Here is a 21,420-nt window from a genome sequence, read left to right on the forward strand (position 1 = left end):
TTAGTTATTCTATTCAGCACTTTCTAAGTTTTATTCTAATTCAATGTGATCTTGCATTCTTGAGCGGGACTTGAGGATATGGCGGATGTCGCGTAATTGGCACGTGCGGGCTAGGGATGTGACACCTTTCCTACTGAAGCAAAAAAATTTTAAAAAAATATGGCAGTTTGCTCTAAATTTATCTTCAAATCATACTTACAGTATTTTTTTTTTACGAGCAGTTCATGAATTTTACATTTATTCATGATATTTTGACATACTTGTTTTAGTCGTTTGAGGTGAAAATGTAAGGAAAGCTAAGTTTTGGTATGAAAATGGTGCATTTTTTATATGCACAGGACCAAATTCATTGTTTTAAAAACTAGGAGGCTGGTAAACCGTGCTACGCGTGGTTTTATGCTTATTATAGTGTCCTTGATTATGTGCGATTATGTTAATATTTTGTTATTAAATAGTAAGGAAATATTTTGAAGATTAATTAACATGAAGATCAATATTTTTTTTAATATATGAGATTGGGCACTATTTTTTGTATTTGTATATATTTGTGTTGATTCAGTGTATTGCATAGAACGCTATAGTAATTGTGACAGATTGGTTTTTCTACTGATAGGAGTTCCAATTGTGAGAATTATTAGCCGATACATTAGGCAAATTTATTTATAGAATATTGGTTAATTGCTGTTGTGAAAAGAAAGGGCTATACAAATTAGTCTTTTGTGGTTGATTATTTACTTTATCATACGAGGATATTTGCGTATTATAGATTGCTGAAAAAATTTCTTCTGTTGAATTTTCCTTAGTGGTACTATTTTCAAATTTTCTTCAATATGTGTTTAAAAGAAGCATGAAAGGAGCAAAGAATTCTGTGTTTAATAAAATTGTCTGGAAAAAAATGATTCCTGTATTGTCCATATAACTGTTTTGGCAGAAAAGCCATATGAAAATAATTTCAGCAAGTGACCCGTGGCGGACTGGAAAAGGAGGTGGATTTGGACGTCAACAAATGTGACATTTTTGTGAGTTTAAGTTGAAAGACCATCAGTAATGGCTGTATTGGCTAAATTCGGTCATAAAAAGAAAAAGGTAAGAAAAGGATTTGTTGTCGATCTTTCTTTAATTTCTGTGGGCAATTGGATTTAAATCTGAATAATAAAGAATTTAATTCAGAAAATATAGTTATAGTCTATAATGTATTTGCAAAAGGAGGCTTATAAAGAGAAGCTTTTTCCACAACGTGGAATTCTTTTGTTATAATATTTGTTTATTCATGTAACTTAATATTAGAGCTTTTTTCTTCATTTCCTCCATCACCTGATTGCGAGTGTTTATTTATTTATTGTGTGAGTGAGAGGGTACGAATCCAAAAGTTCTCGCTTATATTCCTTCTTCCAAAATCATCCGATCCATCACTGCCCCCATGGTGTTTATTCTGTTTAGTGTAGAGTTAGTAGGCAATTGCAGAATTTAAAATTTGATCAAGTTTATGGCCTTAGGCTAGAAGATTGAGACAACTCTAATAATCCGGCAAAGAAAATCCTTCCAAATAACAATGGAAAGGAGCCAAATTAAGCATCCTAATAGTCACTTAAATTCAATTACCATAAACAATTTCAGCATCACCTTTTTATACTTTCTATCATTTGACATTTCAGGAAACTACGTGAGACTTTAAATGGGGGTTGATATACTTGAATTTTCGGAATAATGGTGAGAAAATAGTGATAGATTCGAGAGATTAAACAAATAGTTTAATCATTTTAAAATACATTGAATAGTTGGGAAATGTCTATAATTCTCAAAATGACAATTTTTATAACTACCCTATTTTTCAATTAAAAACTAGGTTTTTTTTTTGCGTTAGGAATGATGTTAATAAATTCAAAGTCAAAAATATGGAACTCTAGCAGAGAATCATTTCTATAATCACACAATCATACAAAAACTATAAATCCATTGATCCATTGATACAAAGCTATAATCCAAGTCACAATCTCAGTTAACTTTCATCATCTTCATGGAATAATTTCTTGAGCAGGGCAGCACCAAAATTTACTGACCCATAAAATGGCAAGCTTGTAGCTTTTCCTCCTATTCCTTGACATGCTTACCTATGTTGAGGATACATAGAGCTTTAACTTTTTCATGGGGCAGCAACTGGAGTCATTTCTGTTGCTTGAGATGGATTCTTCTGATCACTTTTCTCTTCCTTCGATCTGTTTTTCTTAATGTCGCCATAGAAATACGAAATAAATCCCCAGAGAGAAAGGAAAAGAGCAACACCCTTTTCTGCTTGGAATTTTTCGTTGAAGAAAATGACAGCTAAGAGTTCTGTGACTGGAAGCGAAACGGCTATTATAATGCCAGATACCAATGATGAAGCACAAAAGATGACTCCAATGGCACCCAAGAAGAAGCATTGCGAAACAATGGCACCAGAAACAAGCACAACGTAGTATTTCATTTCTCCAAGTTCATATGCTTTTGCCTCCCTAGAAATGGCCTGGAAATTGCTACAGCATTCATATTAGCAAGGTCCGGTTTTAGAAAGAAATTGAATAGGGCTGAGTTCAAATTGACCAACAAAAAAAAAAAAACGCAAAAGCATAAGGGCCAAAACGGTAAGGCTTTGTAACACAAACCGTATCATTTTGGCAAATTTGCTTTTGTAAGCAAAACTGATATTGATGCATATGAAATTCACAAATTAAAAGTTTATCACAATTTGAAGTCAAATAAATACTATTTGTGGTGTAAATATTTTTTTGTATATTATTTGCAGGTTAGTTTCTAGTAGTAATGAACTGTAATTTTCACTGTTTGCGGTTTAATATGTTAATTTTATTCCTCCCATATTACTGGTAATCTTATAAGATAAAAAGAAACAAAAAAGGTACATAGCGAACAATAATTGAGAACAACAAAGAAGAGGAAACAAATATAATAAAAAAGGATAAGAGAATAAGAATACAGAGCAAGCCAAAATATAAATAAACAATAAGCTATAAATTAATATCTTCATAAGACTTTTATGTTTCTGCTTTGTTCAATTGAAGGGTTGTTTTTCCTTTATATACATGCGCCTTTTGATACTAAATTCATTTGCGTTTTTGCATACAAGAAAACTTGGTGAAGATTTCTAACCGATGAATGCAATAATTCCTAATATTTGGAGTACTGACATGTTAAAGATGTACAAATAGACTAAGTGGCAGATCGAGAACACACATAACAACATACACATTTCAAGGACAACACTATTACCCTCTCCAACATTTCTTTACTAACCTTTCTAATGATCAATGGTGTGTACATGTATTCCCCATAAAATGGTTAGTTTGCAAAAACCCGAAAGTGGGCTATAAGAATTAACACTCTTAAATTGCCTTTTTATCACTATGTTTGAAGTGGTTTTCCTTTTGGTTTCCTTTGCATTTCTTTTGGTGTGAAGTGGTTCAAATCGTTTTTTTTTTAAGTGGTTTTTTTTTTTTTTGGTGTCAATTGAGTACAAAATGAGTATAACTGGAGTCTCTATCTCTTGGACTTGAAGAAATCACCTGTTTTATTTTATAGGGGCCAAAAGTAGGAAGGTATTTGATAAAATTAGGGGAAAAGCTTAAACTGAAAGTTTCTCTAATTAATATGTGGAGGCTATCCTTTTTCGATATGCCTATCAATTCAATCATATTCAAGTGTACTTTGACAATGGACTCAAAAAACTAAAAATTATTAGAAAATTGGTTTAATTTCTTTTAGGTGGGTTCCTTGTTTTGTATGGAAGTAATTAGTTTCTTAATTATTTTAGTTACTTAAAATAGTAGTCAAGAAATTTCCTATTTATATAAGTACAGAAATTAGGAGTTATTTCCTATTCTATATAAGTTTAGGAATTAGCAATTATTCCTTATTATTACTCAGGTGTTGGCGAAATAATCTAACTTATAAGTAGGTGTGGATTGGCATTCTACAAAGTGATATACAAAGGGCGATATGTAACCTTATATATGAGTGAGAGAGTGTTCTTGAGAGATGAGAGAAATTATACTAGGATTGAGTTTGAATTCAAGTTATATTCTTGTATGAATTTTATTCTCTCATAATAAAGAACAAGTCTTCTTCTGTGGACGTAGGATTAATGATGAAATCGAATCACGTTAAATTTTGTATGTCGTTTATCTTTTATACTTGTAATTTATTTGTTATTAAATTATTATATACTTGATATTTTAATAGTTACTTATTCTGCGCTTAGATTCAACAAAAATCAGTGCAATCTTGTATTCTATATCAATTTAGAAATGTATACCCTAGGCATTGTTTAGGTGGAGGTTTGTGCTAGTGAAAGTGAGGCCTAGATTTTTTTTTTTCAATTTCTTTTCCTTTGAAGATTCAATAGCCGTTATTGTTGAAATATGTTAGGTACTGATAAACGTAACATCAGATTGTGAAAGTTAAACTTATAGTCAAGCTATTGAGCCCTCTCATGTCTTGATTTAGAATAATTTCTCATAAACATTTAGTTCTCATAATTTTTGTTCCTTCTTTGTGCTTCTTCCATCCCTCTCGTATTGTAATAATAACAATAATAACAACAACAACCCAAAAAGAATAGCATTTAGTACACCTATTAATAAGAGGTGAAATTGATTTAAAATTTGTGGACGGAGTTATTCCAGACGATGCTTACTAAAATATAACACACTATCGCATTTAACAGTACATTATGTGTAAATTATCAGTGAAACACTGTTAATGACACTCTATATCTTCATTTAAAAAAAAAAAAAAAAGAAAGCACATAAAGAAAATAGAGTGACATTAACAAAAAAAAAATGGACTATCAATAATATTTCACTTCTAAGTAAATCTGTACGTGGTGTGAAAAATTGTGTCAGCCAAGTAAATTGTATCCACATTTAAAAACGCCAACTAATGACATATTTAAATTTTAATCTGTAAATTAAATAAAAACAAAAAATAATTTCGAGAGATTGTCACTGATAAATGTCCCATTCCCAGGTCCCAGAATAAGAGTTGTATGGATTCTCGACATCTCAGACGCAGTTTTCCACATTAATTTCACGACACGAGATTTCATAGCGATTGGGTCATACAGATGATATTAAAGACTAAAGAGAGAGAGGCCACTTATTTTTGTGGTGATTAATCTTAATCTTAAACCTAACTCCATTTGCCGTTTCGCTTTTCTGATGTCAAACGGTCTCTGTCTTCAAAGTTGACAATGCAATGATTTAGTACTAAGTACATAACTCACCCTTAATGTTATGCTTATCTCAGAATCTTAAGTTGAAAAGCTAAGGCTGCCTTTGAGTTGCAATTTTGAACAATAATTTGGGGAAAAATTATTTTAAAAATATTCTACATGATAAAACAATAGTTAGAGTGCATCAAAGAATCTTTTAAAAATACTTTTGCAAAATTAACGAGATGGCGAAATATCGGATGAAAAGCAGGTACAGTTGTGTTACGTGTGATTTTATACGATCGCTATATTTGTTACATATGTCGGTGTACATTTATATTATGTGATTATACATGTAAACTCACTTTTTCTCTTTGTCAAGTTCATTTGTGTACAACAAATTTTACAAATTATACAATAGTTTGTGAAAGTTTAGTGTACATCACGTCAAGAAATACAACAACCGGATTCAATTGTACCAAATCACAACTTTACCTGTCCCATGTCTTCTATTTTGATTATGAATATTTATCTGTTTTTCTTTTGTGCTGTGGTATGGTTTTCTAATAAAAGAAATGGCATCCCATTGAAACTTTTTAATTTTCTTTTCCAACATGTTTGGAAAATGGAAATGAACCTAGGAAGGTAAAAATATTTTGTGCTCCAACCGTGCCAAAACTATTTTGACTAAATCAACCCTAATCAAGATACCAATGCCGGCCAAAACGAAGTCAAAGCTGATGCGTTATTTAGCGTGAGGCATGTTTCCTTGTATATATTATTTTGGTACTTCCATCTCTTCTCGTTATTCAAATCTAATATAGCTTTTGTCAATTTACATTTATTTTTCTTGTACTTGCCTAGTGGACAGTTATTAAATATCAAATTTAAACCCAATTTTGTATATAACTTAAGTTTCATAATAATTTAATAATTGAAAGCTCTCTTAACGGATTCCGATTAAATATCATTAGCTAAACCCAATTTGCATAGGGCTTATCAAATTTTCATAATATGTAGCATCAAATTATAGAAATTTAATTTTCTTCTATTTTCATTTTGGAACTTTTAGAAATTTGAATTTTTTTTCTTTTTTTCATTTCTGCCCTATTTTTAACATTGTAATGACTTTTAAAGTGTGAATCTTATTTTGAAAAGTATAAATTACTTTTTTATCACCCTGTGGTTTGGGTGTTTTATAACATGATCCTCCTAAAATTTAAAAACCTATATTCAACTCTCTAATGATTTGGGTTAAAGTATCATTGTTAGTTTTCTCATTAAAATTACTGGTTAATTGTAAAAAGTCCAAGTTAAACTAATAATTGACAAAATTTACCCTTTCATTACTTCTTTTTTTCCCTCCAAACTTAAAAAAGAAGAAATTAAAATAAACAATAGAGATCTGTAGTCAAAAAAGGATTTGATATTTTCTGTTTCTTATTTATTTGGTTTATATTTTCCTTCCATCCTTTTTGTTTCTTATTTATTTATTTATTTATTATTTCCCTTCCATCTTTTTGTATTTGGAGAAAATTAAGATAATATAGCCCAAAGTATAGGTTTTCAAAATCATCTCTTCTCTTCTACAATAAAAAGAGAGAGAGAGAGAGAGAGAGAGAGAGAGAGAGAAAGAAAAGAAAAAAAGAAAAGAGTAGTGAAAGGGTGAATTTGTTAATTTATTAGATTAACTTTAACTGTTTAATATTGATTATTAATTTTAACGAAAAACTAATTGGAATACTTTAATCCAAATCATGAGAGTTATGTTGTAAAGAAACAAAGCAGAAGGTGGTAAAAGGTAATTTATCCTTTGAAAAATAAAAAACATGATAGAACCAACCAATAATAATTGCAAGCAAAAGTGTCCAATTATACTTTTATAATATCTTCACAGTCCAAGAACAGACAAACCTGAAAGTCCTTGTTTATGAGCATCCCAACGGTGCAGAAAACAGTGGCGAAGAAACACATAATCAGCTGAATTTCCAGCACCAAAGAATACGTAATCGCCTGCCTCGCCTTCATATACATCAGCTCCACCATTGGCAAGATCAACCCGTACAAAGCTGCAGCCGCCAGCGTCATGATGAATCCTAAAACATACAGCTTATTCGACTCTCCCTTCGGCCGATCACTGCTCGTATGCAAGCCCAAAACGCCCGATCCCACTGTCAACAAGATGACGGCATTGACAGAATAAGCTGTAAACTTCTGTTTAACAAGAAGGAAGGCAAAGAAAGCAACGAAAACAAGCTGTGCAGCAATGATGATTGCGGCGGTTGACACCGGAAGCCTTGCAATCCCGTAGGCATACAAGTAGTTGTCTAAGCCGGTGAGGAGGCCGATGACGGCAGTAGCGATGAAAACAGGGTATTTCATTATAATTAGCTTGGAGTCTTCGGGCCGTGGATCAGTTTTCTGGCGGTGAAAATAAGAGATTAGGAGGGGAATGAAAATAATAGGCCATGCAGCTGTCTGTATGCAGCTGGGTAGCCATATTCTTTGCCCTCCTTTGACGAAGTATAGACGGGTAAGAAGAGGGGAACCGCAGTTACCTATGGCTAGAATGATACAGTTGATAACAAGCAGGATTTTTCTCATGGTGTTGTTGTTGGCTTGAGCTTGCAGGGTCTTTATCTAAAGTTCTTGAGGTTTTTGTTTCTATCGTTTTGGATTTGAAAATGGCAAAAGCTGACAGCAATTAAAATTTTATGTCATTTTTGGCTGGTGACTATTATTTTAAGACACAAAAGTATAAAAGAAACATGATACTAATAACAGGATGGAAGGAGTAATTTATAGGTTGATTAGTGATGCAATGGAATCATAAAATAATGAGTGCTTTCTATCTTAGACAAAATCGTTGAAGGATCTTCATCATGGTTTGACTGACCGGCCGTATTTTGTCATTGTGGGTGCCACTTCAGGATTTTTTTTTGAGAGCAATCATAATTTCATTATGATAGAACTTTTTTTTCCTTTTTCTTTTTATAAATAAAAGAGTTTGAATTCAGAATCTTCTACTTATAATCCCTTACACCATACCATCCAGTGCGATAGATCACCACGTTTACAAAGCCTTTTGTACACAAAGTGTAGCAGCATTTGCCATGTCATGAGTGGCTGCTATCTCTTGCCTTCTAACTTTGACAAATCCTACATGCCTAAACCAAGATGATAATTGAAGAATGTCCTGGAGGATTGCTCTGATATGGATAGAGGTCTTCTCTAAATCCTGCAACTGATAATAAAGACTTCACAGTCTGTCTTGATCTCAACAGAAGGGGTATTATGTCTTTGCACCCATCAGATTTAGAGCTTCGTATGGCGTGAACTTTAGAACAGCAGATAAGGCCCGGCTTATTTTAAAAATCAAGATTTTTCTTAAATGAAATCGGCAGGAAATTTTTTTTATATACCAAAGTAGGCGGAGATGACATTTTTTATTGGTCTCCGGTAGAAACAAGTACCATCTGGTAGGCCGTGGAAAGTTGCAATCATAGGATTAGAATATCAACGGTCTGATAAAGCCCAAGAAATGTTTTGTTTGTAGGGTTTTTTTTTTTTTTTTTTTTTTTGTTGCGTGTCTTAAGGGTTCCAAATAAGATGTGGATCTTGTGTTATTTTCTCTTCAAAAGTATGATTTTTTTAATCTTTTTGTCGAAGTGTTCTTATTCTGGAGTGGGTAGTAATTTTAAAGGTTTGATAATTGGTCCACCGTTTGTTTTAATATGCTTATATGGTTTCCTAAGGGCACCAAATTAAAAAAGGACCTTGTTTAGTATGGCAATTTCCATCTCTTCCGCAAAGTAAAATGTGAATTTGAAGTGTTGTTAATTTGGACTTTGATTATCCATCAATGATATGGACATGCAATTATGAGCCCACTACAACAGTAGGTAAAAGTAGGAAAATAAATCAATCCATATATAGTGATTCTCATTTAAAAAACAAGATTCTGTTAGAATCATTCTGTTTGGCAGTGTTTTTAAAATAGTTTGGGGTTTGTTTGGCACCCCTATTTTAGGGGTGTTTTATAAAAATAATTTTGGTAAAACGCCATTTATGTGAAACTCTAAAAACACTCGCATATTTTGAAAAACACCAAGAAAATGCATTAAATAGGATATGAGCTGCAGAGGTTGCCATTGTGGGTGGGCGTGTGTTGGGGTCCCTGCCCCCGGGCGGGGGAGGGAGTGTTCTGCAAAATAGGATGTTCTGGGTGGTTTGCATAGACACCAACATTTTCTAAAAAATAACAATAATAACATTTTAGATAAACATCCAAAAAAAAAAAAAAAGGCCACACACACACACAGGGGGTTTTTGGTATTTAACCCAATAAAGTATAACTGAGTGGAAATTTATGCATGACTCAATCTAATAGGCTTTTTCCAATTCACATCAAAAGGAACGAAGGAGAAAAGTAAGCATCCGCGAGATAGTTAGTAGGACAATTTTGAATTCTAAAGGTCCTTCCCATAACTCCATTGTGTCGTCGTGAATCATTTGCTTCTTTTGATTGGTTTATGTTGCTTGTCGTTATAGGAAATATGTCACTTAGTATTACTTCCTCTGTTCCATCAAATTTGTCATGTTTGGGCCACTTTTGAAAGTGTATAAAGGACCGGATAACTTCGTTGTCTGTTGGTGAATTATATGTTTCCTTTGATTGGTTTATGCTGCTTGTCGTATTAGGAAACATGGCATTTAGTATAATTCCCTTCATCCCATAAAATTTATCGTTTTTGAGAGAACGCGTAATTTATGTATAATGATGTTAGTAGTAAGATAACTTTTACTTTCCCCTTTATATCCTTAGTGGTTGGTTATCTTTTATTTATGTATCGATAATTGTGAGAAATAAGTGGTGGGCTATATAAAGGATAAAGATAAAATTTCATTAAAAAGGTAAGTTGACTTTTTTAAGATAACAATTAATTTAGAACAAGAAAAAGTAACAAACATGACAAATTTTACGGATGGAGGGAGGAATGATTTGTAGCATGGGTATATAATACAAAGCACCCACCTCAATTAGATTGATTAATTATGTTTTTGAATGAACAAGATATGTGTATCTGTATATATTAATTCTGTATATATTGACAATGTATATATTATCACTATTAGATGTATGATAACTAATTTCAATTGGAATTTGAAATTTAAAATTTGCACGCATGTCATACATTCAATTGTGATATTGTATACTCTATATGAGTGTATATAAAATTAATTATATAGATACATACATACATATACATATATAAACACACACACACACACAAGCTTTTACTCTTTCAGAAGACTCCAACATGGTATGTTCTTGAATTGAAAAGATCAAAGTTTTAATATGTTCTTGAAGTCCCACCCTCATTTCTACAATATGATGCGTTTTGTCCAATTACCATGAAGTCCAAGTTATAAAAAAAATAATAAACAACATCTACCAAATATAGCCCATTCTTAAACATCCATCCAAAATTTCCCAAAAACCCTAATTCAAAAAGAAAAAAAAAAACACTGTTCCAGCTAGAACCAGGTAGTCTTACATCTTGAGGATGCTCTTCTTTTATCTACTGTAACTAGCTTTTCAATTTTTTTTCAACTTTCAAACTCTCGAAATCTTCCGTGGCTGTTCCTTAGTCCGTCAAAGGTTTCAGTAGAATTTTCACCTGAAGAGGATATATATTACCCGAAGTTGAGTATATGGACTAGAGTATCGTAAATGGGTGTGGTGTTACTAGTTCTTCAGATATTTCTCCTATTCTAGAATTTGAATTCTGGAATCCCATCATTTTTTTTTAATTTTATCTCATTATGTTTTTGTCAATCTCACCATGTTACTTAGTTTTTGGAGTTGTTTTCTTATATATATATGTATGTAAAATCACACATAATGTTTGGATCCTAGTTTGAAAATCAGAAGGCGGTCTACTTGTCTGCTCCCTTACGTCTCTAATAACAGGATGGAACGAGTAACGTTATGGTGAACTAGTGAAGCAATGGAATCACAAAATAATGGATGCTTACTATCTTAGCTAGGCAGAATCGTTGAAGGATCTTCATCATAGTTTGAATGAGAGGCTGTATTTTGTCATTGTGGGTGCCACTTCTAGACTTAGAGCTTCATTTGGGGTGAACTTTAGAACTGCAGATAAGGCCTGGCTTATTTTAAAAACCAGATTTTTCTTGATTGGAAATTTGGCAGGAATACTTTATACCAAAGGACGCGGATACAGCATTTATTATTGGTCTGTGGTAGAAAACTTACCATCCGCTAGGACATGGCTAGTTGCAATCATTGGAGTAGAAAATCAACGGTCTACAAAGTTTGAAATGTTTTGTTGAATGGGTTTGTCTGCTGTTATTTCCTCTTTGAACGTGTAATTTTTTTTTTTTTTTTTTTGGTATGAAAGTGTTTCAATTCAGAGGTTCTCGTACATGGAGGGGAGAAGAGATGGCTGAGTTGGATGGTAAAGTAAGAGGGATTATAAGTATGAGCTTTTGGGGTTCAGAAGCTCACACTTAAAAAACAAATTCAGAGGTAGGTCAGTAGCAGAACTAGAAAATTTAGTTTGAGGGAGTGAAATATATATACATATAAAATTTGGAGTCGACGTAAAATTTTTTTGAAAAGTTCCAAGAAACAAATGCTTAATTATATAGGAAATTTTGAAAATCCTCAAACTTTTAAAAGGAAAGAACATGACTTTCTTGAACTTGGAGGGGACAAATGGCCAAATATATATAACAAAAAATTTCAAAATCTTTATAAAGGACAAAGTATGAATTCCTAGAATTTGGGGACAGTAGCCCCCCCCCCCTTTGCCCCCTCTTTTTGCCGCCCTTGGTTTGGTGGTAACTTCAAAGGTTTAATCTATTGATTCTATTCATCTTTTATTATTATTATTTTTTGGGTGTGTGCATATATGGTGTCCTAAGAACACCAAATTATATACAAAAGAAAACCTCATTTTACATGGAAATTTCCATTTCTTTCCTAAAGTAAATGTGAATTTGAGTTTATGTTAATTTGGACGTTGGTTATCCACCCTCAGTCACATTTGAAGTTTTGTTAATTTGGACTTTTGTTATCCATCAGTTCCGTAAGCGGGTAACTGTGAGGGTACCTACTGTTGACTACTACAACAGTACTGTTGGGTTTGATTCCTGACTACTGCTACAAGAGTTGGTAACTGTCGGAATTGAAGATAAATCAATCCATTTTCGTGATCCGCATTTACAAAAAGCAGATTTTGTTTGGATGGTTCTATTTGGTCGTGTTTTTAAATGGTCTGATTAGCACCCCTTCTTTTGTAATGTTTTCGAAAGACAATTTTGGTAAAAATACCATCTAATTTTTTCTTCGTCCTCTCTAGAACTCGTTTAGTCAAAATCTCCTTCATTTCTTCCATAGAAGAGAGACTAGACGACTTTGGCCTTTTCTTATGAGAGGAAGCTCTCTTTACTTTGACTGGTTTATGTTTGTTTGTCGGATTAGGAAGCATGTCACTTAGTATTAATGATTTGTGTGTGTGTGTGTGTATAAAACTATAAATATATATTAAAGAAACTTTTACTCTTTCAGAAGTCACTGATTGGTAGTCACTGATTTCTTATGCTCGTGAATAAACAAGAATTGAAAAGATCAAAGTTTGAGTATGTTCTTGGAGTCCCCGCCATCATTTCAAGTCTTCCACTGTATGATGCGGATTCTTTTTCCGATTGCCATGAAGTCCAAGTTACAGTCAAAAAAGGAAAAATAACATCCGATTATAAATCATGTAAATGCCCCTCGCGTGAATGGTCCAGCGGCAGCGTCTCTCACCAGTGAACCTTGAGATCACAAGTTCGACTCTCTGCTCCGCTGGATTCCTCCGCGCATTTAACGTGTTCGAGCCGAATTGGAGAGTCGGGTCGATCCGGACCGCAGGAGATTAGTCGGGCCCCGTAAGAATTGATCCGGACATCCATGTGTCGACAAAAAATATATATATAAATCATGTAAATAAAAAGAGATTTGGAATTGCGACGAGGCACGCCATCATTATTTATTGACTATTGAATTGCTACTATTTTTCGTGAAAGATTTACTGTGGGTAGAATTGACCAGTGTGACTTATCAATGCAATGGTAAAAGTTTTTCAAGTGGTAGTACCAGAAATTAGCTTGGGGGTCTTTATCTCTTTGCAGCGGGCACCCCGTGAGATTTTTTTATCCCACATCGAATAGGGGGGTTGGGGTTTTGGGTAGATAAGTCTCCTGACACCTTCAAAAGTTGTCGGCTTTTGAAGGTTGTTCGGGAATTTAAGATTTATTTACACAAAAGTCTGAGTTTCTCAGATTTGGAAAAGGACAGTAACGTCAGTCGAAGCATTTTTTAACAGATCCCCGATTGTAAAATGAGCAATTAACAAAACATACTCTCTCTAACTAGTAGCGGTAATATTTTGATATTATGTTGTTGTTCTATATCGGCAGGCGAATGTTTCAGTCGATGACACGTGTATATATATATAGTACCGGGTGCTTTACGCTAACGATGATTTTTTTTTTTTTTCAACGCTAACGATGAATTAATTGTAATACTAAAAAACTGAAAAACCAGAAATGGACGTGACTGGTCCTTGCAGTTGCGGAGTCGATTCCGGTGGTTTTAACTTTGAACCGCATGCTAAGTTACTAACATGCAATTAGGGATGGCAATTCGGTCCAAATCAGATTGGCGGGTCGGATCTGATCCGATTCGTCAGAAAATTTATTGACCCGAACCCGACCCGTCAATCCGTGGCGGGTCAGGTATATTGATCCGAACTCGAAAATTTCAGATTGACGGGTTGGCGGGTCGATCCGAAATGACCCGAAATTTAATTTTAATTTATTAATTTATCACTGTAATTTCTAATAAAATTAATTTCTCACAAAACTAATTACATAATCAAGTAATAAAAATTTAAATAAATAATTTCAAATCAAATCTAAAATAAATTAAACACCGTAAAAGTGTTTTATCCCAAACAAAATATAAAATAAATTAAAACAGTATAAAAGTAAAAAATAATATAATATATTATTTGTTCAAATATAATAATTTCAACTTCACACAAATTAAATAAATTCATTTAGGATTAAGTAATTAATGCCTTTGAAAAAAAGAATAACTTAGTTTAGTTAGATAAAATTATTTTTATGTTTATTAAATTATTTTTAATTCGTAAACGGGTCATATCGGGTCATATCAGGTCACCACGGGTTGATCCGAAATCGACATGTTTTCTTTTCGGGTTCAACCCGATTCTGACCCTAATTCTCGAAACCTCAATCCAAACCCATTAATTTCGTGTTAGATTCGTGTAGTGTTTTCAGGTCGTGTCGAAAATTGCCACCCCTACATACAATGCAAGAGTGATTTCTAGGTGAAATAGTCATGCAATGGAATCATAAAATAATGGATGCTTTCTTTCTTAAGACAGAATCGTTGATTCCTTCAAAAAAAAAAAAAAGAACAGAATCGTTGAAGGATCGTCATCATGGTTCGACTGGAAGGCTGCATTTTGTCATTGTGGGTGCCACTTCTAGACTTAGAGCTTCATCTGGGGTGAACTTTAGAACTGCAGATAAGGCCTGGCTTATTTTCAAAACTAGACTTTTCTTGATTGAAATTTGGCAGGAATATTTTATACCAAAGGAGGCGGAAACAGCATTTATTGTTGGACTCTGGTAGAAACAAGTAGCATCTGGTAGGCCATGGATAGTTGCAATCATGGGACGAGAAAATCAACTGTCCACCTTAAAGATACAGTCCGAGGAATCTTTTATGTGTTGGGTTTATCTGGTTTCATTTTTTCTCTGAACGTGTAGTTTTTTTTTTCTTTTTTTTTGGGTGAAAGTGTTTCAGTTCAGAGGTAGGTGGTAACTTCAAAGGTTTAATCCATTGATTCTATTGATCTTTTTTTTTTTTTTGTGCTTGTATAGAGTTTTAAAAGCACAAAATTATAAAAATCTTGTTTAATGTGGAAATTTCCATTTCTTTCCTAAAGTAAATGTGAATATGGATTTATGTTAAATCTGGAAGTTGGTTATCCATCAATCATATAAGCCTGTAACTATGAGCATATCTACTACGTCACATTTGAAGTTATGTTAATTTGGACTTTCGTTATCCATCACTTATGGAAGCATGCGGAACTGTGGGGGTACCCACGGTTGACTGCTAGAACAGTACTGTTGAGTTTGATTCTTGATTACTACAAGAGTAATTGTAGGAAGACAAATCGATCCATTGTCGTCATCTGCGTTTGAAAATATCATAGCTCCGTTTGGATTTGTAGTTTTGTTGCAAACTATTTTTATTTGTGAAATTTATAATAATAAATTTTAAAAATAATTTCAAATACACTAAAAATGATAATAAATAAAGTGAACCCTAAATTTCTTTCTTCTTCCACACAACACAATCATCCACCACTGTCGACATCACCAATTGCCACCTTTCCCTTCCTTCTCTTTTTTTTACCCCCGTCGTTCGACTAGTGGTCGCCAAGGAAAGGGGAGGGGTTTGGGCGGGGTAAGGGAAAGGGGGAAGGGGGAAAGGTAAGAAGGATGTGGGAGAGAGTGGATGAGGAGAGAGAGGGAAAGATAGAGAGAAGGAAAAAAAAATACGAGAGAGTGGTTGCTAGTGGTGGTGGCTTTGTAGGTAGTGGTGGTGAATGGTAGGAAAATTTTAACAAATTTATAAAAAAAATTACGCAAAAATTTTAAAATCTAAAAAATCCCAAAATGCAACTTTAAAAACACTGAATTCAAATGGACCGATACAGTAAAAATTTTTCACATACATTGCTTCAATAAAGTTTTTTAAACACCTAATCCATACGAAACTTTGTTTGGATTGTTCTACTTGGTTGCGTTGTTAAATGTACCGTACAACACCCCATTTTTAGGAGTGTTTTCGAAAGACAATTTTCATAATACACCATCTAAAATAAGAACGTAGATTCTTTTGAGTTTTTTTTTCAGTTTTATTGTTTAGATAAATTCTCTCTTAACATTTGCTAGTAAGAGATTCTTCTCTTTTAAGTTCTCCTAATAAGAGTTTCTTCTCTTTTAAACGATTTTAATGAGAGATTTAGTTTCTTCTAAGGTTTACTCTTGTGAGAGATTTTCAAATTTTTGTTATTTTTCAGTGAAATCTAATATTTTATAGATCTAGTGTCTCGTATTTGCAATTTCTTTGTTTATTATCAAATATAAATTTCTCTTTGGATTTGAATCAATTTTTAATCATATCCGACTGTTAGACAACATACATAACTTTACCGGCTATAATGATTTATCTAGATGTACGTTACATTAGAGCATAATGTTATCTTTATTTGCATTGATTTTTCAAATTCGTTGTATTATCGATTTTTATATCTGTGTATCTTGTGTCGTATTTGATTTATATATTTTCTATCTATATTGAATGAAATTATCTTTTTTATAAAACAAAAATACCATCTAGAATAAAACTCTAAAACACCCATAAGTTTTTTTTTAAAAAAAACACTAAAAGAATACATTAAATATAGTATAGGTGGCGGAAATGGGTAGCGGTAGAGAGTGGCTCTTCTGGAAAAATCAAATTTTTGGGTATTTTTTACAAATACCAACCTTTTTTAAAAAACAACTCAAGCAAATTACACTAAAATTTTAGAATACATTAAATATAGTATGGGTGGCGGAAATGGGTAGTGGTGGTGAGTGGCTCTTCTAGAAAAATCGAATTTTTTGGGTATTTTTTAAAAAAACAATTAAAGTAAATTACGCTAAAATTTTAGACAAATACCCATAAAAATAGACTATTTGAATAGAATTTAAATATTTTATTGAAAATCTTTGGTAGTCATAATTTTGATAAAACATAACATCAAATAGGCTGTCTAGAATATCAGCTAATTTTAATATCAATAATGAACAAGAGAAAAATGTAAGTGAGTGGAAACTTATAAATAGTTAAATACTCAATGCAATAAGCTTTTTGCAATTCACACCAAAGGACGAAAGAGAAAAGTAACCATCCGCGAGATAGTTAGGAGAACGTTTCTCAATTCCACACGGTCCTTACCATGGCTATCTCCTCAGCCAACTTTTGATAGTGCAAAGAACCGGATAACTACGTAGACTATTCGTGCACCACATGTTTCCTTTGATTGGTTTACGTTTGCTTGTCGTATTAGGAAAAGTATAACTGAACTTGGTAAGTTAGTATTGATCATTTTCAGCTATTGGCATATACTACAGAGCATCCATCTCAATTCGAATGATTACTTATGTTCTTGAATGAACACGAGTTGAAAATAAAGAAGAAGCATTTACACTTTTAGAAAACTCCAAATGGTAGGCACAGACTGCTTATGTTCTTGAATGAACAAGAGTTGAAAATATTGAAGAAACTTTGACACTTTTAGAAGACTCCAACTAGTAGATACAGAATTTATCTTTGGGATAATTTCAAAAACCTCCCCTGAGGTTTCTAACAATTTCATTGAGTTCCTCTGAGGTTTGAAAATTATATCTACTTTCCTTGAAATGATAATTTTAGTAACAAAATCTTAAAATAATATTGACTTGGTCAAAATTTTAAATGAATACCTAAAAATGTCTTTGTGTAATGAGTTTTAATTTGTTTCTCTATACAATTATAAGATTATGTACTATAGTTGTAAGGAAAATGTGCCAAAATTTTCATGCCCATATCTACTATTTGAGAAACGACTATAATAATAATTTTATTACTATGATAAAATACTTTTAATGGTATTTTATTATGGATTTAGATTTATAAGATAGAAAAAAAATATTGAAATAATTCATTTAGAGTTATAAATTTTTTGAGTGGTGTGGGATTAACATAATTTTGTAGTAGTTTTGGACCATTTCTTTTTAATTCATTGTTAATTTTAATACCAAAAAATAGAAAACAAAGATAAGCAAAATATTGGATTACATATAAGTTAACTTATAAAAAAAAAATCATTAGTTCGACATTTAATTACAATAAAAACTAGAGATAATATTGGTAGTTCTACAGTTTTATTGGCAAAAACTAGAAAAAAGGAATAAGAATGAAAAAATAATTTTAAAAGTCATCTAAGTATAAACATACCAAACAAGAGAATTTCATTAAAATATTTAAGCATAGTATTGTCATTTTAAATGACAAAGGAGGTATGTGTAATTTTTTAAATCTTAAGGGAGCTCAATAAAATTGTTTAAAACCTCAAGGGAGGTTTCTGAAATTATCCCTTTATCTTTTGAGCAACACTTTTCATATATTTGATCTTTTAAAACTTTATGTGTCTTGTGATGCTTTATATATATATATATATATATATATATATATATATATATATATATATATATATATATATATATATATATATATTTGATTTTTGATTTGGAGTCATCTGATTCCATGGAAGCTTATGCTGCCAAATTTGGAGTCCCCGTTCTCCAACATTTGCATCTTCAGCGCGTCATCATTGAAGGGGAGGCGCAGCAGATGATTTCGTCCATTCACAAACAGGCTGCAGATTACTCTGAAATTCTATTAATATTAATTAAAGACAAAATTGCTGGCCTCAAGAGTTTTGAAAGCTGGGAGGCTTCTTGGTTTTTTGGAATTGGTTATGAATTTGCCCATGCATTTAATAAAGAAAATGCAAGTTTAATCCATTCACAGTGTATTATTTTTTAAAAAACATTTTTCAGGTTTGTAATATTCAATATTTGTTCTTCGCATTTGTTTATTATATCTATGTATGATTGGTATAATTTTTGTCATTAGTGTCGATTTAATTTAATAAAATGACGATGTCTTTTGTCCAAAAAAAGTAAAGAACAAAAGGTTGACTTGTACTATATATTCGCTGTTCATGCGGATTCTTTTCTCAATTACTGTGATGCCCTAAGAAAAATAAGATTACCATCTGCTGAATAGAATCCATTCTTATTCCGTATGGTATCCAATGTTTCTTAAACACATAATTGGGCAAGTAGCAATTGGACATGTAATTTTCTTTGTCTTTGCATAGTTACATATACCTAAGTAATAAAGGGTATGAGAGTTAACATCCGAAATTGGAGTCATGACTGGATTTGTTTGGATAGTGTGTTAGTTGCATATATATATATATATATATAATATATATATATAATCATTTTCAGGTTACATACTTCTATCGTAGCTACTTCTAGGAATGCGTTCTTCCAACTTTCAAATACGTTATTTTAATTTTCATAAATTTGTTTAAATATGAAAAATTGGTTAAATAAAGCATAACATACCAGTTCTTTATGGGAAACTGGCAGTTTTTGTAGTATGTTTTATACCAACTTTTTATGGAAAACATACCAACTTTTTATGGAAAAAATTGGTTAAATAGTGCCCAAAGGAAAACTAGTATGTTTTGTATTTAACATAAATTAAATATGTGAAAGTTAAAAAAAAATTGCCCATAACATACCAACTCTTTATGGGAAACTGGCAGGTTTTATATTTAATGCGCTATTTAACCAATTTCATTGGCCTGTGGAGCTAATTAACCAATTAGCGCATTAACTAATTAGTTAATTAGATAAACAGAAAATAGTTAATTATTTAATTAGATAATTAGTTAGTTAATTAATTAATTAGATAATTAGTTAGTTAATTAGTTAAGCAATTAATTAGTTGATTAGTTTAACATGCAAATAGTTTGTTAGTTTTGGACAGACAACAGCTTTAGTTAATTAGTTAATTAGTTAATTAGATAAATAGTTAATAGTTAATTAGATAATTAGATAATAGTTAATTAGTTTAACTATGCAGAAATAGTTTGATTAGTTAATTAGTTAATTAGTTTATTAGTTTAACATGCAAATAGTTTGTTAGTTTCGGACAGACAACAGCTTTAGTTAATTAGTTAATTAGACAAACAAAAATTAGTTAATTAGATAATTAGTTATTAGTTAATTAGCTAATTAGTTTAACTATGCAGAAATAGTTTGATTAGTTAATTAGATAAATAGAAATTAGTTAATTAGTTAATTAGATAATTAGTTAATAGTTAATTAGTTAATTAATTTAACTATGCAGAAATAGTTAATTCATGAGTTTAATTTATTTAACAAATTAAACGTTGGTTTTGATGAAAGTACTCAAACCTTTCATCTGGTAAAGTCAAATATAATTGGGGGTACTCTAGTATATTCACACACTTTTACCTTTTAAATTGGCTTCAAATTTTTCTAGGGGAGGTTAATGCTTTTTCAAAATCGATAGGGGAGGTCAGTGCAAAAGTCAGAAATTTCAGGGGAGAGATTTCTACAATTTTCCCTTATTAAAATGACGTTGTCTTTTGTCCCAAAAAAGTAAAGAACAAATGGACGACTTGTACTATATATTCGCTGTTCATGCCGATTCTTTTCTCAATTACTGTGATGCCCTACCAAAAATAGGATAACCATCTGCTGAACAGAATCCATTCTTATTCCGTATGGTATATATTCATCCAATGTTTCTTAAACACCATAATTGGGCAAGTATCAATTGGACATGTAATTTTCTTTGTCTTTGCGTAGTTACATATATATACCTAGGTTTTAGCAAGGGTATGTGAGTTAACATCCAAAATTGGAGTCATGACTGGGTTTGTTTGAAAAGTGTGTTAGTTGCAAATATATATATATATAAAGCCTTGACAATCATTTTCAGGGCTACTGAAATATTTTAAGAAGCATTGCAATAGATATTGAATGAAATTCAAGTATAGTATATAGCAAAATATATAACTGTTTGTCACCGAAGAAAAACAGCTTGAGCGAACAAAAGAAAATGTAAGACAAATTCTATGCTGCACCGCCTAACTTATCATTATTTCCAGTTTTCACTTTAAACTTAAATTTTAGACACTTTAAACTCTAAGTTCCTATCTTTACCTTTTCGTTAATAGCTGTACTAATCTGCACGTCAATTTCAATTTTGCAGCCCTAGCTTATTATTAATTTCCACTTTCCCACCTTAAGTTATAATTTCCATAAACTCCTTAGTTAATTTGGTTTTAATCTACCATTCCAACTTAATTACATGTGCAATATACCTTGATTGGGAACATTGTTTCACTGTCAATTTTATAAAATTATTTGTAACATTTTATGGTTATATAATTACTAAAAGGTTGGGA

The 21,420-nt window shown here is 31.9% G+C and overlaps 1 protein-coding gene across 1 annotated transcript; it reads right to left on the reverse strand.

Annotated features, from left to right (window-relative positions):
- Nucleotides 1-1,894: 1,894 nt before the first annotated feature.
- Nucleotides 1,895-7,989, reverse strand: LOC113735126 (purine permease 1). Its single transcript, XM_027262085.2, has 2 exons — nt 7,118-7,989; nt 1,895-2,503 (listed from the first exon to the last, which is right to left on the reverse strand). Exons 1-2 carry the CDS (start codon nt 7,805-7,807, stop codon nt 2,144-2,146), a joined length of 1,050 nt encoding a protein of 349 aa, XP_027117886.2. The 5' UTR covers nt 7,808-7,989; the 3' UTR covers nt 1,895-2,143.
- Nucleotides 7,990-21,420: the final 13,431 nt, after the last annotated feature.

Source organism: Coffea arabica, chromosome 3c (genome assembly GCF_036785885.1).
Source record: "Coffea arabica cultivar ET-39 chromosome 3c, Coffea Arabica ET-39 HiFi, whole genome shotgun sequence".
Lineage (NCBI taxonomy): Eukaryota > Viridiplantae > Streptophyta > Magnoliopsida > Gentianales > Rubiaceae > Coffea > Coffea arabica.